Below are 16889 nucleotides of genomic sequence, written 5' to 3' on the forward strand. Positions count from 1 at the left end.
AGATTACAGCTCGCAGGGCCGAAGGTCGTCTGTGAACTCGGTCAAACATGCTTTTTCTACATGTATATATATATATATATATATATATATACCTTTAATTTAATTTTTTTAAAGCCTACATGTCAGAATAGTTGACATTTTGAGGAAATGCAGTATTTTTGCACAGGCCGCCGCTGTCGACAAACGTCAGCATGGTGGACAGATGAGTTCAGGACGCCCATGGTGACATGCAGGAGATTTTTTACAGGAGGTGGGTGTATGAGCATGTGTGTATTTCCTGGACAAATTAACCACAGAGCCTCCAACTCAACGATGCTCTGGTGAGTCTTTGTACTCTGAACACCCTCCTCCTTCCAACCGCTGTAAATCTTTATAAAGAGATTACATTTAATGGACTGGGATTGTTTGCGTCTCCAGGAAACAGATCTTGGGGCATCAACATGACAAGGACAGATGCAGAGAGCTTGTGGTGTGTGTGTGTGTGTATATTTACCCTGTACGTGTCAGACACGAGGAAACATTCAGGCATCCCTGGGCCTCGAGATGGATCGTCGTTCACCAGGTAGGTGTCAGTAGCCTATAATAAAAAATAAAAAAGAGATGGTTATTTATTGAAACTTTGATCAGTTTAGGAGTAAAGTTCTGTCACATTATCACCGACTGTTAGGAAGCAGAGGAACGGAGGCGCTGCTTGAACCTGTTGCGTTACATGAGTTCCCAGTAGGAGGCATAAACAAACTAGCAATTAAAAATAGAAGAACATTTCAATCATAACATTTTATATCAGACACTTGTTATTCTTTACCAAAGGCTAAAGGAACAGTTCACCCCCAAAATCCAAAATACATTTTAAAAAATACATTCAAAAAACTCTCCAGAAAACTTTCCAGAACTAATCTCCAAATCCCGGTCACTCACACCAAAACAATGTCGATTTAAATATGAAAAGCACTACAGGTCAGAGGAAATAGATCATTTGTAATTTGGGGAAGAGCTGGGACTTAAGGCGACATTGGCCCAAAGAAATGAAGTTCAGCGAAAAGAGACATTTGTGACCAATCGTGTCCTAAAGTCACCGGGATCCAACAATCCCATAAATGTACATGCACTCAATGAAACAGCCTCATAACCCCGACTGGTGTCACTTCTCCACAGAGAGCACAGCGCCCGCTAACAACTCTTGCACTATACATCCCCAGCCAGACTGTCTGTAAGTACCAGCGTGTGTGTGTGTGTGTGTGTGTAAGTGTGCATTCAGGGAGCTTCATTTGTATTCTAAGTCAAGCAGCCAGGCAGGCAGGGTTCTGGCAGGGCCCAGAGCTGTGAAACGGGCTCTCCTTGCAGTTTCTGCCGTTGATTGGATCAACCTATCCCGCTCTACTTAGTCGAAGGGAGCCCAAATTCCACAGCCACTGTGCCGTTCTGTGAAATCCTATTTCATTTCACAACCCGAACGGATAATTTACAAAAAAGCGTGCACGTGTGCTTGTGCCAGCCGGAGACCCCGTGCCACATTTCTTTAGCTGAAGTGTATCTGGTGTGTAGAAACATTTAAACACACACACATGTAGTATAACCCTCCGGAAAATATAATCACCTGTACGTATATATATATATTTATATATATGCTTTTTCTTTTTTTGTTCCGCTCCCATGTGCTCTCGGCCTCGCACACAAACACACCAACGCACACGTGCATGCCACTTACGCAGACACAAACCCCATAATAAGAGCCAGACATTGGCAGACCACACAGCCCCGAGTTGTGGTGAAAACAAAGGCTATTCATATCCTTCGCAATGAGAGGTCTGTACAGCTAACTCGCTTTCTCCCTCTCTCTCTCTTCCGTCTCTCCTCTCGGCTTTTTTATGACAGATAATCTGCGGTCGCAAACCATCCATTTTTCTGCAATTGTGCGATTTCTAATCATCTTTATTAGTCCATAAACATGTTTTTTTAAGTCTCTTTTTTTGTTTTATAGCTGAGGCCTGCGGCTCCTTAAAGGGTGCAACACAGTGCTCATTGTTGGGTCTCTAGAAGAGGACGAAGCCAGGAACGGGGTGAGGGTGAGGGAAAGACAGAGAGAGTGAGAGAGAGAGAGGCCTGCTGATAAGACTGCAAAGCATTATGGGAATGGGGTGGCAGAGTGGCTCCGTTGCCCATGTACACATGCGAGCTGACAAACTCCAATCGCTCAAAGTCTGCCAGTCCGCACGTGTCCGGTAATGAGACGATGCATCCGATTGGCCGGCACTCAGAATAATGGGCCTGGATCCACGGCACCTGTGTGGCCCGCCTGCCGATACCAGCAGGCAGACCACAATGCATCAGGTGTGCAGGGGTCTCTGCGATTGGTTGTGCCTGGCCAGAAACAAGGTGCAGTAGCAGGCCCTCCTCGGATTGGCTAAGCTGTAACCTTAAAGCAGCGCTCTGTTTTCATTGGCTGCCACCGTCCAATTCTGTGTGGTGGATGAGTGCAGCCTGGCAGGATGGCACTGGGAGAACTGGTTCGACATACTGACTATTCGAGAATATCCGTGACCACACAGAGAATCTCAATATTACTCCAGTATCTTTGAAGAAGAAAGAAAAAAAGGAAACGGCACTCCAACAATCGATGATTTGCTCTCATTTCATATTAACCAACCGACAAAGAGGAATTTAAATGCCCTCTTTATGTCGTCAGCCAAAGAAACAGGTGTTGATGAACCTCAATCCCATTGTGCAACAGTGAATAACACAAAGCTAATGAATAGGCTAAGCTCTGTACCTGCCACTGGGGAGGCCTGAACATACTGACTCCCTTTGTAGTAACCCCCCCCCCCCCCCCCACCCCAACCACACACAAAAAAATAAAAACTCCATGCCCCCAAACACTCTCTCCTGCAGCAGTGTATGAATTATATATTGTACTATATATATAGAGCATATGCCCGGCCCATATGGCCAGCCCTGAGCGAAAAAATCTCAAAGCCCTCCTTAATTAACATTTTAGAGGGAAGATTCGGAGGCGGGAGATTGAGTCAGTGACCTATTTGGAGTCCATCATTGCCCAATGCAAATGTGTTAATTGAGACAGATTTTCCCACTCCAAGAATATGTGCAGTAGGGGATGTGATGGAGGGTTTTTTTTCTCATTCTTTTTGTGTCTGAGCCATCTGATCTAAGGCAGGGGTATAGGATCTGTTCTGAACTGCCTTACCTTCTGCCTCCACTGACAAATGAAGACACTTCTCATTCACTTTCCCCTCATTCTCTCACACCGTCTTCCCTTGGCTCACCCTCTATCTGGGTGTATGTGTTGACGACCATATGGCCAAATTCTTTGGAGGTGGGATCTCCCAAAAAAAAAACCTGGTCGTACACTTGCGTGCGTGCTCTCACACTCGTGCACACCTCCACAGAGCTTTGCGTATGAAAGGCCCTGATGGTGAAATGTGTTCTCAGATGGCTCCATTTTAAAGCACATGAATGGCAACATATCAATGATCGTCCTCTCCGCCTCACGTGTGGCGGCTACGCACACGCTCGCACACTCGAACCACACACCTGGTGCGGTTCCTCTCGCTCGTTTCCAGAAAGCTTTTCTGGCTGCCACACAGTCGTCAACCGCGAGCGCTATCGCCGCTGTCAGTCCATCTTTTTTTTTCAAACCATAATTATTATCACCGCCATTGTGTCTTATCAGTGTGATTTGGTGGCTGAAAATAACGCTGCCAAGTTTGAGGCACAGGATGAGAATGATGGGAGGTGGGGGGGGAAATAAGAGTCCAGCCAACCTGCGTGAGATGGCAACCACTTCAAAGACGGCGGGCCGCACCGGCGATCTGTTCCACGTTGTGTGAGGGGTGTATGAAAGGCAGAAATGGCCGCCGTGTGAGTCCTTGCCAAAGCTACCTCGGGGAGAAACGTTGGAAAAATATGATTTTTTTCCCTTCCTTTATTTTTGCAGAGCCATCTCCGGGAGGGGTGTGAAGGGGAGACAGGAAGAATGAGCAAGAAGTTGAAAAACTAAAGGGGCTGCATTAAAAAAACTAAAAAGAACTGTACTTTCCAATTCTGAATCTTAGTTGGCTATTTACAGCTTTGAGAGATTTTCACTTATTTTGTCCTGCATTACTGTTGAGAGTTGATTGGGAGGGGGCCGCTGTGTAATGTATGTGTGTATGGATGTGTGTGGCCCTCATTAACAATGGACACAATATCAGGAACTGGACAAGAAGAAGAAGAAGAAGAAGAAGAAGAAGAAGAAGAAGAAGAAGAAGAAGAAGAAGAAGAAGAAGGATGGCTGGTGGGTGGGTGGGTGAGCAGAGTGGGGCTAATTATTTCACTCACGCCAAAATACACTGCTGAAGATTGCATTGGGCTTAATTGTGCAGTTGTGTTTTACCCAATAGAACACAAAGCGACTCTGAAGGCATGACGGTTTCTGCTCAGGAGGTCTGACTGCAGGAGTATGGGATTACCTCAAGAGGCAACCAAACATTCGGGAAGGCCGGAAGTTGCAGCTTTATGTGCAGGTGTGCAAGGTGCTTCTGAAAAGGTGCTTATTAAAACCAGCCGAGCGGGGTTAACAATGTATGAAGCCTGAGTAATAGATAGAAACTATGTCAGCCGAAACAATAGCTGTCCTGATTCCATGTATTAAAAGAATAAATTACACACATCAAAACGGTTACGGCGAAACAAGTCTGAACACACATTGCGACACACCCCGAGATTGGCTCTGGGGCAGGCACCTCTCCTGTCGAACCGCTGATCCTGCTCGACAGGCTGGCCTTTAGAGGCACACCACGCCGACTGGAACGCTGAACTTCCCACACTGCTCGCCACCTCCGTTACCTGTAGGTAACCCAAGGCCACGGCCGAACCATTTCACTACATGGATCCTAACTCATGCTTCTTCTTTTTTCATTTTTATTTTACGGGCGAACCGCACCGGGTTAGGGCCTCGCCGCTCTCGCTATGTGCCTTTAACAATGAGGTTTGGGCCGGTACAATCGGCCCTTTGTGTCACACAAGGACTGATCCTTGGGGAGGTTTTCTTGTGGTTATGGTTCTAATACGGCACAGTTTACCACAAAAACCAGGAAGCATCGAGTTACATTACAAAGCACACACACACACATTCTCCGTATGACTCAATAGGCCAACGTGTTGAGCTCCTTTCAAATAATTCACCCACTTGCAACTGAAATGATACTCTAAAAAGTATTTAATAACACGACACGGTCGCCGCCCACCTCGCAGCTTCGTACCAATAGGAGTCTTGGCTTTGATTTGACAGACAGGTTCAGCGGTTGGCAGGTTTTCTCTGCAGCAACCACAATGCAACCAACTGTGAAATTACAGGCCTGCAATCAAAACAAAGCGAGCATTATGATATCGCTGCCATTTATGAGCGGTCGTGTGATGTTCTGCGCACCTTCGGAAAGACCTGAGGGTGATTGGTGACCACGAGTCACATGTGGCCTGAAAGGTGACATTTTTAACCCCGTTTGTATTGTTGTGGATGCATCACAACGGGTGTGGTATCACTAGAAAACAATATTGAATTTGCAGGTAACCCTGTGATAAAGTTAATATTCTCGCAACCAAACATTTTTAATATTTAAAAAAATGCAGTGCGTCATTCATCTGGGGGACGGAATCAAGTTGCTCCTGTAAAGTTGTTTGATGAGGCGAAACTCATCAGGTTTTCATGACAAATTTTAAAAACACCCCCGAGCAAATAAAACTATATATGGTTTTAATCGTTGCAATAACATTAAAATCGTCAATATATTGTACATTTAAAATGTATAATTGTTCTTGTCCTAATTGGTGAGACTTTGCCATTTAAAAAAAACACATCTAAATAGTGTTTCAGTTTATCAACTATTACAGTACGTATAGGGCTGACCTCAAAGTGTCTGAAGAGCCACGGTATTGGAATAATAATAACAAATTATAAACAATTCAAATAATTTCTAACAAATTTTTTTCTGTATTGTTCCCAAATGTGTTGTATTTCTGTATTTCTTCAAAAACGTCCCATCATTGCCTCAGAGCAGCTCTTTCTTCAAAATGCCTCAAAGAAATCAAACCTGCCAGCTGTAGTTTATGATCAGTTGATAAGTAGGTCACCATCTTAAGGCCATTGTAATTTTTTATTTGAGGTCATTATAATTCCAAAAAGCTTTGCACGGCAACATGTCAAAGACTAAGAAAAGTCAAGGAATCTAAATGTTGATAAAAAAGAACAAAAACTGCAATAAAAACTGTTTTTGAGCAGATGGTAAAATATAATATGTATCTCTCCGAATGCTTCAGGGTTTTAAAAATGATATACATCTTCATCATCAGAAAAGATTCTTTCTTTAGATTTTTTGCTCAACATTAAAAGCTCTTATTCACTTCTCACTTGTTCTGGGGGGCACAAAGACGCTCTGTGTCACCTCACCCCTTGTATTCGCTTTAAAGTGTCATCAACTACGCAAATGAAGTGCCCATTGATAAAAAGAAGAAGAATAGAAAAGACTAAAAAAGGAGCAGCCGCCTCAGACAGAGAAAGACACTGCCCGGGTGCGAGGTGGAGAGGAGCTTTTCAGAATACCGTCATAATAACAATAATATTAATGAATATCCAACACTGGGCTTTCAGATCTTTGCAGTCTGCGGTCGCGTGTGTGTTTTATTCTGTTTGATCTGAGCGGCGCATGAAAGATCAGCCTCCACTTTGTCAAACTGTATTTACTGGGACACGCACACGCCTCTGCAAACATTTCAGCCGGCGTTCAGCCACCAGCGGGGAGGCGGGATCCGTTTGAATTGGGGTGGGTGGGGGGGGGGGGTATGATCTCAGACTTTCGGGGCAAATTATGACAACGTTACTGTGTCGTTGGAGCTAGTTTCAGGAAATTATTGTTATAAGGGAGAGCAAGAAAAGTTACGTTCACAAAAAAATATGTGAGTGTAAAAAAAACATCGAGCTGCATTCAGATACGTCGTTGTGTGATTCGACATGTTCCATTTTCTGGGTTAAAAAATATGGTTGTGAGTTCTGAATTGTCAAAATTGATTCTACACATAACACACACATCGTATCTCTCTCTATCATACACACACAACGCGCGCGCAGGTGCGTTGTATCGTCATCCGTGGCTTCGTACTCCGCAGCCAGATCTCACTCTAAAGTGCTGACACTCCACAAAGAAATGTAAAAACAAAAAGCCTTAAAGGAGCTGCGGGTATTCAACACGGGCGATGTTCGGTCCTATAGACTTCACCCTATAGAGCAACAGAGGGGAACTATTGAGTTACACAGCACGTACCATTATAGCGTGGGGAGATCTGCCAACCCGCTCAATGCCCCATTTTCCTTTAAGAATTCAGCTTCCAAAAAAAGGAGTGAGAGCGCGAGCGCGGGCTGAGGGAGGAATACTTGGTCTCTTCGCTGTTGCCGGAAGCAGAAAAAAAGGGGAAAAAAGGACCTTTAAACAAGTCGGCCGTAGGCCCAGATAGAGGGGAGAAAAAACACCCTCTCTCAAAAGCGGGTCCACTCTGCAAGAGACAGGAGGACAAGGGGACAGCAGCTCCGAGCCGGCCGTCCGTCTACCGCAGCTTGGCCCTCAGATGCGACCCATGTCCAGCAGCCAGAAGTCAGGGAGACGTCTACGTCAGAGTCCCGAGGTGCGTCCTTCAGCCGCCAAACTTCGTCCGCTGAATACAAAAAAATAAATAAAAAGCTCTCCCCGAAACAATATGAACGGTGCGGTGACAACACGAATAGAAGGGCGAGGCGACGCAAAGTAAGTTGCGCTTTCTGTTGTTGTTGTGTTTAGTTTTTCCCCCGTGTGCAGTCGGGCAGCTTCTGTCTCCAAAACGTGTCCAAAAGCGGCTGTCTCCCGCGCCGCGCGTCCGATCTGTTTTACCCTCGTATCTCTCTCTCTCTCTCTCTCCCTCTCTCTCCACTCACACACGCGCGCGATGAGCTACACACACACTGGGGGGGGGGGCACCCCTGCTCCCTCGCCGCCTCCTCCTCCTCCTCCTCCTCCTCCTCAAAGCTGACGAGATGAAAGAGCAGCTTGCGTGTTTTCGCTCCCTCAGATCGCTGCAGCCGCGCGGATAGCGTGAATGCCTGCACAGCGACACGTTGCGCCGGGGCTCGCGGTGCCTCGGCGGCGCGTAAAATGGAAGCTCTCCGTGCGCTACACATGTGCGGCGGCGACTGCACCAGAGAGCTCCCACTTCCCTCCCACTGACAAGCAACAATACTACTTTGTTTCAAGCCACTAAATAGCTCACCTATATAGCAGCGTGCGTGCTGTTTACACACACGCACAGAGAGGAATTAAAGACCGGGAATTAGGGCAGTTGTTTACGGTCCCGGTGCTTCAGCCGGCAGCGTCGAACTGCTGAGTTATTAGAGTGAATTATTAATAACGCGAGCGGTGTGCAGTCTGTCGCGGCGTGAGCGGAGCGGCCAGGGAGCAGCTGGGGCTTTCGGAGCATTAGAGGACCGAGAGGCGGAATCACGGACCGCGGGGATTATATCGGGCTGCACCGGCTCCGACCCACTGCCCTGCGCTGCTCCGGGGGTTTCTGGAGTGGCACCGTGGGCACGACCCGAGCGACTTCCCGCAGCTTGATGTCCGTATAATTTGGTTAATGTCTCAAACTGGAGTCAAGATCCAGCGAGGGGAGAAATAAAAAGGGTTCACTGGATTCGAAGAGTTCATCTAAGGAAAGTCTAATGAACTAAAAAATATATATATATAATTTTGAAAACCTTTTCTTGAAACCCACTTGGGCATTATAAGTATATTAAATGCAGCCTATCTAACGACACTTATATGGCGTTTAGGCAACTTTTATAAAACACCTCACGCACACAGATGTATATTGTCGCTGTGTCTCCCCACAGAGTGACGCAATGAAGCCGCAGGATTTAATGTGATTGAGACATTATACAGAGTGCAGACATGTTGGAAGCCGCCGCCGCAGATCTGACTTTGGGGAGCTGCTTAGCGCGAAACGGGCTGTTTCTGATGAAAAAGTGCGGTTAGTTGTGGAGGTCAGGAGCAGCAGCAGCCAGGCGCAACAGAAAGACACGAGGGCATGCTCTCTGGTCATGTGTGTGCGTACGTGCGTGTGTGTGTGTGTGTGTGTGTGCGCGTGCGTGTGTGTGTGTGTGTGTGTGTGTATGGAGGGGGGGGGGGGGGTCACATGAAAGTGACTTTTAATGTGAATGCATTTGGCCTGCAGGACCAGTGAAGGGCATCATCGTGCAAAAAAGGATATGACACAAATAAAATAAAAAAATTGTTTTAAACTAAAAAATAATGACTGCATAAAAGTAAATTCCCCAAACCAAATATCTTAAATAAATGTGTGTGTGTGTGTGTGTGTTTTCAAAAGAGGTTGAATCCCCGCAAGCAGTTATTTGCACTGCACCGTATACATCCTACTTTTTCTTTTTTCTTCATAATTCAAAAAGCAGGCTTTGCAAAAACAAATATAAACACTTGGTTAAGTGTGAAACAATACAATAAATATTTATGTTCCAACAGGTGACTAGTAATATTGATAGTTGTTCTCTCAGCATCGGGCCTGCTGTGTGTCTGCGTGGAAATGTCATTATTTTCAGTTGTGCACGTGTCGTTATCCGTCTCCTTTTAAAATAACAACAACAAAACAAATCAGACTTCTAATGACATTCCTCCAACATGACGGTTTATCAATAATTAAATGTTGACCTCCTCACATATTTGGCCACATAAATTATTCATCTGTCATTGAATTTGTGCTTTACGTTTTTGTTTGACTAATTTGGATCACGACATGGGGATGACCCACCACTCTTTAAAAAAAATGTTGAGGTAACGGAGGCCCGGATGCAGAGTGTGTGTTGGTTTAAAAGTTGTAATGTTTAAAATAGAAACCTATAATCAAAAGCTAATTACAACACATATAACAATAATGCAATGTAGCCTAACTGTACAACTAAGGACTTTAACCTGCCCATTAACATTGAGTTAAAGGTCATTTCTGCCCAAAAATGAAGTGTAATCTTGAGCTATTTTGTTTTACATTTTGATATTATTTTCAAAATAAAATGGGCTGCTGCACTATTTTTCTTAAAATCTAATGTAAACGTTCATGGGCTAAAACAAATCTGTCTTTTTTTATGATGGTAAAAATCATGTGTAATTTTTTTTCTTTAAAGACTAATTTCAAACTTCTGATATTATTTTAAATATGTACTCTAGTTGGGACGCAGTTGCTATAGCGACAAGTTAAAAGTGTTGGCAAGTTAGGCGGTAAAAAAAAAAAAGAGACGAATAACGAAATGATGCATGGAAATAATTATCAGTATACTTTCACTCAAAAAATAAAAACATAATCATCAACAACTCGGGGGGTAGTCTGAGTAAAAATAATCCTAATAATGATAATCACAATAATTATAACAATAATTATAATAATAATAATAGAGATGTAATACATCCCACTTTCTTAATCATTCTGATGATTTACTGACATCAGCCTCAACCGTTTGTATGATCAGTTTATACAATGACCTTCTAACGTGGATTCTTTTGCGTTTGAATATTAATTCTGGTGTCTTCTTGCAGATGCTGCTGGGAGGCTCGCACGTGCCCGACGGCCTGTTTGGAGAATGACCAGTTGATTGGAGAAATACCAACATGTCCCTCTAAACCCCAAATAATCCCACAACACGACTTTTTTTTAAACCCTTAATTAATTTTAAAATAACAGTTTGCACAGTCGGACCGCACTGTGTGCTCGGCACGAGCCGCCAAGCACCGGAAGTCGCTGAAGGCTGGACAGAATCTCCAACGAGATTCAGGTGGCGAAACGAAAAGACGAAATCAAATCGAGCAAAAGGTGTTTAGAACGAACAAAAGACTAAATAGTTTATCATAGTTGCCCGGGTGTGTGATTGTCAGCATCACGGTGATTTAACGTGGCCATGATCTCATGTGCAGGGCGAGGCTTTTCCAAGAAAAGTCAATTTTAAGAAATGGCACGCGGACATCATTAATTTAAAAATCGAAAAATTGCCGGAATATAAGAGAAATATGTGCGTTTAGCTGCAAAACATTTTTGTGGCAACAATGCACAAAAAACAAACATATTGTGCAGTAATTTATAAAAATTAAAAAAATGTATATCACATCATCTCATTATGTTTATTATTATGAGAAGATTCGAAGAATAGGACTTCTAATGAAGACAGAATAACACCTGAACTACACGAGGATGATCACTGACTATGTATTATTCAATAAAATATGGGCAGACCTAATAATTATTAAAATATGGATGACGTTGTACAACTTGTTTAATTACAACAATAGACTAAATATTTGGAAATATGCTCATTAAAAAAAAATCTGCACACTGAATCATTAATGCTATAGAGGAAACCTATACTGTCTATTAATGCACTTAAATAATAATTCATACTCCCTTGTCCTGATTCTCCATATGCTAGAAGTTGACCTTGTTTCAATTCATTTCCATGTTTGTTTGTTTTCTGAAAATAATGTTACGAAAAATGTGGACAGCTGGTCTAAAATCTAACTTGATCCTCCCACAAACCTCAAACCATTTTTGTTTATGACATCTGAACCATAACCATTCAGATCGTTGAGACAGTGGGGTTAAACAATAATAAAATAACTCAGTTTTTTGGCATAAACCCATGATTTATATTATCAAAACAACATTAAAAAAGGAGTCACCGGAACAAAAGTTGTGTTCCTTTTAAAAGTTTCTTGAAAGAAACATAAAGACCTAAAAATTTTTTAAAAAAAGGTTACAAAAACAAACTGGAGGAAATTAGTTGCCGTGCACCTACACCAGATCATGTAGTCGACCTATACAAGCGTCAATTAAGGCTGATCTTTGGTTTAATGAAAGCCCTGAGCGGTGAATCTAAACCAGCCATTATGATACCACACTGGTCTGAGAGCCAGCATGATGTGGGCAACATGCTGTGGCATCAGGCAGGCAAAGTTCAGACTTTCTCTAAAGTCCTAAATGCTTGTCTGTAAACCGCAGAATGACTCCCCCTGCCCCAAATGACACGTTTTAACTCCTGGGCTGGAACATCACTGCAAACCACGACTGACATGTTGAAAAGGATCAGAGATCCGGAGATAAATATCCTGAACTAAGACAGACCTGGAAGCAAGTAGAGGGGCGAAGGAACTTTAATCAACAGGTTAACATTTCATCAAATACGTTATTGCAGACTGAAGTGTATAATGCAGCAGAGTACGGACGTGGAGCAATTTATTATGATGCACGCACTCGTCTGCTATGGTGGCGCAGCGTGGACGTTAAATGCTCCTTTCTTGGGGCCCCAAACCAAAATGTCAATACTCTGATCTGTGAAATAATATATCATGACAAGTGATGATGGCGACAAAAAAGCAGAGCAGTAGAAGCGAGGTCAAAATAACAAACGGAACGGCATTCACTAAACTTTAAAGCAGAAAGAAAAGAGCTCTGCAGAAAACTTCATTGTGCCGTTTACAAAATGCAAATCATTTGATCTCCAAGTTTTCTCCTCGAGGTGAAACAACTAAGAACCCGAACAAGATCCCACCAAGAACTATGTGAGAAGTCTAGAAAAGGCCGATGTAGCTGCTTGACTGTTAGAGACCTAAATGTTCGACTCATGGCGGAGCCAGCCGCACACAAAGGAGCACGACAAAGATACAAAGTGCAACACACAGTACAAATAAAAAGAAAAGGCCTCAGTCCTGAAGCACCACTCTCACTGCCCTCTGCTGCACTGAACTAAATATAATAAATATACTGCACCAGCAGGACGTGGGACAAATTCGGTGGAGCTACCCCACCCCCGCCCCCCTCTACAAATTCATTCCTCCAGAAAAAATAATGCGTCTCCAAAGCGAGAGGAGCAATAAGCGGCGGGAAGTAAAGGAAAGGATAAAAACAAGGCTCTTTTTGTCCGCGCCGGCTGAGGTTTGTTATCCCGACATTGCCGAGTGTTGTCTGGCATTACAAATCTCAGCCGGGGCCGGGATGGACACAGGAGGGCTCTGCTGGCCCTGCTCACACCGTCTGCATCCATGCAAATAAACCCCAAATGAGAGAGCAGCTGAGGAGAGAGAGGGAGCTGGAGGGGGGAAACACACAACTCATTACAATAAAGAGAAGGATGGAAGAGTGAAGGATGGGACGGTCGCAAAGAGGGAATCAAGAAATGTATGTGGCGAGTAGGGAAGGAAGGAAATGGTTGGTCTGAAGTAGCCGTGTATAGGGACAGGGAGAAAAAAAAGTGTGTGTGTGTGTGTGTGCGACAGAAAGAAAGAGAAAACGAGTGGGTACAAACCGGCCACTGAGGGGCGAGGAATGCCCGGCCCTGGCACAGCAGAATGGGATGGAGGGTGGAGTATGTTCACAGCGCGGCTGCCAGCCGAGCACATTCCCACTGCACAGCCATGGAGACTTTGTAACCTAAAGATATGGAGTTTTCTCATGAGAGTCTCTGGCCGGTCACTTTATGAGACGGGATAAAAAGCCGAGGAAATTATCCAAAGTGCCTGATGCTGAATTCTAAACAGAAAAGAGAGAGGTGTTCTTTTCTGTTGTGTTCTTTTATTTCTTCAAAGAAATGATGTATGAGACTTTTAAAAAATCAGAAATAAATAAAGGGTAATTTACTCCTTTTCTAATCAAACCTGTTTAGTGGAAGGAAATTAAATTAAGAGGAACTCTGGTTTTATCAAAATACCTTGATAACTTTTTCTTAAAGATATGTATACATTTAATTTACTTTTAACTGTACAAGAGTTCATCCACTCGAGGTCGAACCCATCTAAAAAGATAAAATATTACGTGCGATACAGATACAGTCCCTCTTACCGTTAAGCATCTGGCATAAAACCAGATTTCCTTCCATTTGTCATAAAAAGTGCACTTATGAACTCAAAGAATTAAATAGTCAAAAAGTAAATGTGTGGGGGTCATAAATGATCTCAAGCGCTTTGAGAAGGACTGACAATTACTCTTTTAAATGTTGGCCGAGTTGAGCAGCAGCAATAATAAACGATTGATTTATGCACATCCCTCGCGTGTTAATTTTACTTGAGTATTTTTTAATTTTTACTATACTTTGAAGTTCCGCTAAAATAATCTTTCGCCTCTTCTGCTCCATTATCAGCAGCTTTAGGCTCTCATTTAAATATAATGAATTGTTACAGATTTAACTGCCCGGCAGTTTATAAACCTCAACCGTCTGCAATATGAAAATGCTTCTTATATCTTTGCATCAGTAATATTAATCCAAATAATCTTTATATAGTGTAGCACACAATGATCTGTATACTTTGTTAAAGTACATTTAGCTGATAATACTTCAGTGTATAGGAGAATTGTTACTCTAGTGTTAGAGTGCTGCTTTGAGCCGTCACAGAGAGACGTTTGTCTTTCTGAAAACAGACCTCACTTTTCCAGGAATTCTTCTGAGGCGAGAGTCGTGTTGGTGTCTTTGTGGCTGAGATGGAGCGGTGGTTTATCAATGGCTGACATAAGGCACACTCACACACATGCACGCACGCACACACACACACACACATACACGCTTGAATTGTTAAAGCACAAGCTCACTTATGAATCTGCAAGAAAAAGTGGAAGACAAACAGTCTGTCGTGATTGTTATTATGATTAAATATGAAAATGTGATGTTTTGATATTAAAAGGTATTTCAGTCCTGTTTGATTTTTCAAAAAAATTGCTACTTTTTAGAATTCTGTGCATTCATTTGTTTATACAATGGAGAAAAACTGCGAAACAGTTTTTCCCCCAGCCATCTCGCCCCAGACACCCAGTTTGTAATACTGCCACACATCTCAATCATCATCGATAGATTAAGACTCAAACAGACATATTTTTTAATTGTTTTGTATTTTCATATAAAACAATTACCACTTGATTCACCTATTTGCTCAAACACAGATGCAGAAACATTTGCTGGTTTCAGCTTCTCCAATATGACGATTTGCAGATTTATTTTTCTTTCTCACAAAGTAAACTGAATATATTTTGGTTTTGTATTGTTAGTAAAACAAAATAAAAAAGATTTGTTTGGATCCTGGTGAAGTTGAGACGGGCTCTTTCTTTTGTACATTTCATAAACTGAACAAATAATGGATAAACCTCAAGAAATTAATGGTCAGCATTAATTGTAAATGCAACCCTATTCTGATAATACGAATAATTATCATCGTATCATTATTATTATTAAATACCGTTTAAATATGAAGAACATATTAAACACTTAACCTGCTCTCAAGGACACACTGACACACTGCGGCCTGTATTTGTGCGACACTCCCTGACATCACTCCTCTTTGTGTTATGAACAGTTAGCAAACGTGACCTGATGTGAGGTCACCCTAAACTGCACCCTGCACACAAACACACACACACACACACACACAAACAAACACATAGTCATTGTGTCCCCTGTGTCTCCGCCCACTTTGTGACTCCAGCACCGGGTGGATTTGTTCTGGGCCGGGCAGGTCAGCGGCAGGCGCCGTGTAAAAGTTAGTTTGTTCCATGTTTTCGTGGAGAGGAGGAGGAAGGCGGTTGAATGGAGGTTGTGTGCGTGTAGTGTGTGTGTGTGCATGTACTGTGTGTGTGTGTGTGTGTGTGTGTGTGTGCGTGTGCTCCCCCAGGAGAAAAGAGGACTCCTAATCTGTTTTCCTGGCTCTTCTTTAAAGGTAGAGCAAGACACACTCGAGGCTCCCTCTGATCTGCTGCCCCATCCATCCCTCACTTTCTCTCTCTCTCTCTTCTCCATCCCTCCTTTCCTCGCCTCCATCATCTGCCTCTCGCTCCCTCTGCTTTTAGCCCTCGTTTTCTCGGCCCCCCGTCCCTATGCTCTCTCATCTGTTGTGTTGGCCCGCTCTGGTCTTTGTATAGCGACAGCCTCCATCTCCAGATACTGCCTAAGAGCTCTGATTCCACTTAATCACTCCGTTTTTTATTAGTTTTCCCTCGCAGGGTATTTTGTGTACTGAGTTGCGTTTATCTATTATGCTGTTTCAGATTTATTGCTTTAGGAGGCAGACTGTGTGGCACGCTACCCGCCAATACGGTACACGACGCGGTGATCTCTCTACGTCTGCCCCTCTTTATGCCTGTCTGCTTTCATCCCTTCAAAATTAAACGAACAAACACACAAGCAGGGTGCTGTGCCACACTCGCACACAACTTTTTCCCTCTACTTTTTTTTAATTTTTCATATTAGTTTTGCTTTATTGGGCGTCTCCACTGCTCGGCTGCATTTATTTTACACAAAGAAAGGGACCACATGGGGAAAGATGTGTATGTGGCATCAGTTTCTCGGATGGTACTCCACTCTCGGATCCATCTGTCCTGGCGTCGCTTGAGCCTCATTTGCTTTACTTTTCCAATTTCCCAATAAAAATGAATAATCACAGGTATGGCGTTCTCTGTGAGCACAGATGTCAGTCTGCGACAGAGTTTTCTGTAATTAGCAGAGTGCTTAGAGAGGCTTAGTAGTGACTGTGGCAGCTTTAAAAATCACATTGTGCTCTGAAAGGGCAAGACAATATATATATTCATAAATATATATCTATATATATATATATATTATTCATTAATTGTACGCTGTTATGAATTTTGTCTGAATATTTTTTGTTGCAAACAAACACTGATGCTCCGAGGTCATTATTCGTGCCACGGCTCGGCCCTGCAGTCTGAATGGCGGATTTCTGCTTATGGCACGCATACCCAAAATGGCGGTGCACCATGCCCCGGCCCTCCATTTTGTTCTGTCACTGAATCCAGTCTGGATCCAGCACCTGACTTGTTGG

The 16889-nt window shown here is 43.2% G+C and overlaps 1 protein-coding gene and 1 long non-coding RNA gene across 7 annotated transcripts in view; one reads left to right on the forward strand and one right to left on the reverse strand.

The window, feature by feature from the left end:
- The window catches only part of LOC130190558 (nuclear factor 1 X-type-like), a 110238-nt gene extending 102332 nt beyond the window's left edge, over positions 1-7906 (reverse strand). For 5 of the 6 annotated variants that reach the window (XM_056410025.1, XM_056410026.1, XM_056410020.1 and 2 more), the window contains exons 1-2: positions 7314-7905; positions 494-577 (exon numbers count right to left, since the gene is read on the reverse strand). In XM_056410025.1, coding sequence (XP_056266000.1) covers positions 494-577; positions 7314-7316 — 87 coding nt within the window. In that variant the 5' untranslated portion in view covers positions 7317-7905. Of the gene's footprint in view, positions 1-493; positions 578-7313 lie in introns of all 6 variants that reach the window. The other variant, XM_056410023.1, reaches the window with a different exon arrangement.
- LOC130190563 (uncharacterized) lies at positions 7701-15139 on the forward strand. The gene is made up of 2 exons (XR_008830993.1): positions 7701-7790; positions 10620-15139. It is a non-coding gene; the product is annotated as an uncharacterized LOC130190563 (long non-coding RNA).
- The last annotated feature ends 1750 nt before the right edge of the window (positions 15140-16889 follow it).

The sequence above is a fragment of the Pseudoliparis swirei genome, chromosome 24 (genome assembly GCF_029220125.1).
Source record: "Pseudoliparis swirei isolate HS2019 ecotype Mariana Trench chromosome 24, NWPU_hadal_v1, whole genome shotgun sequence".
Taxonomy (NCBI): domain Eukaryota; kingdom Metazoa; phylum Chordata; class Actinopteri; order Perciformes; family Liparidae; genus Pseudoliparis; species Pseudoliparis swirei.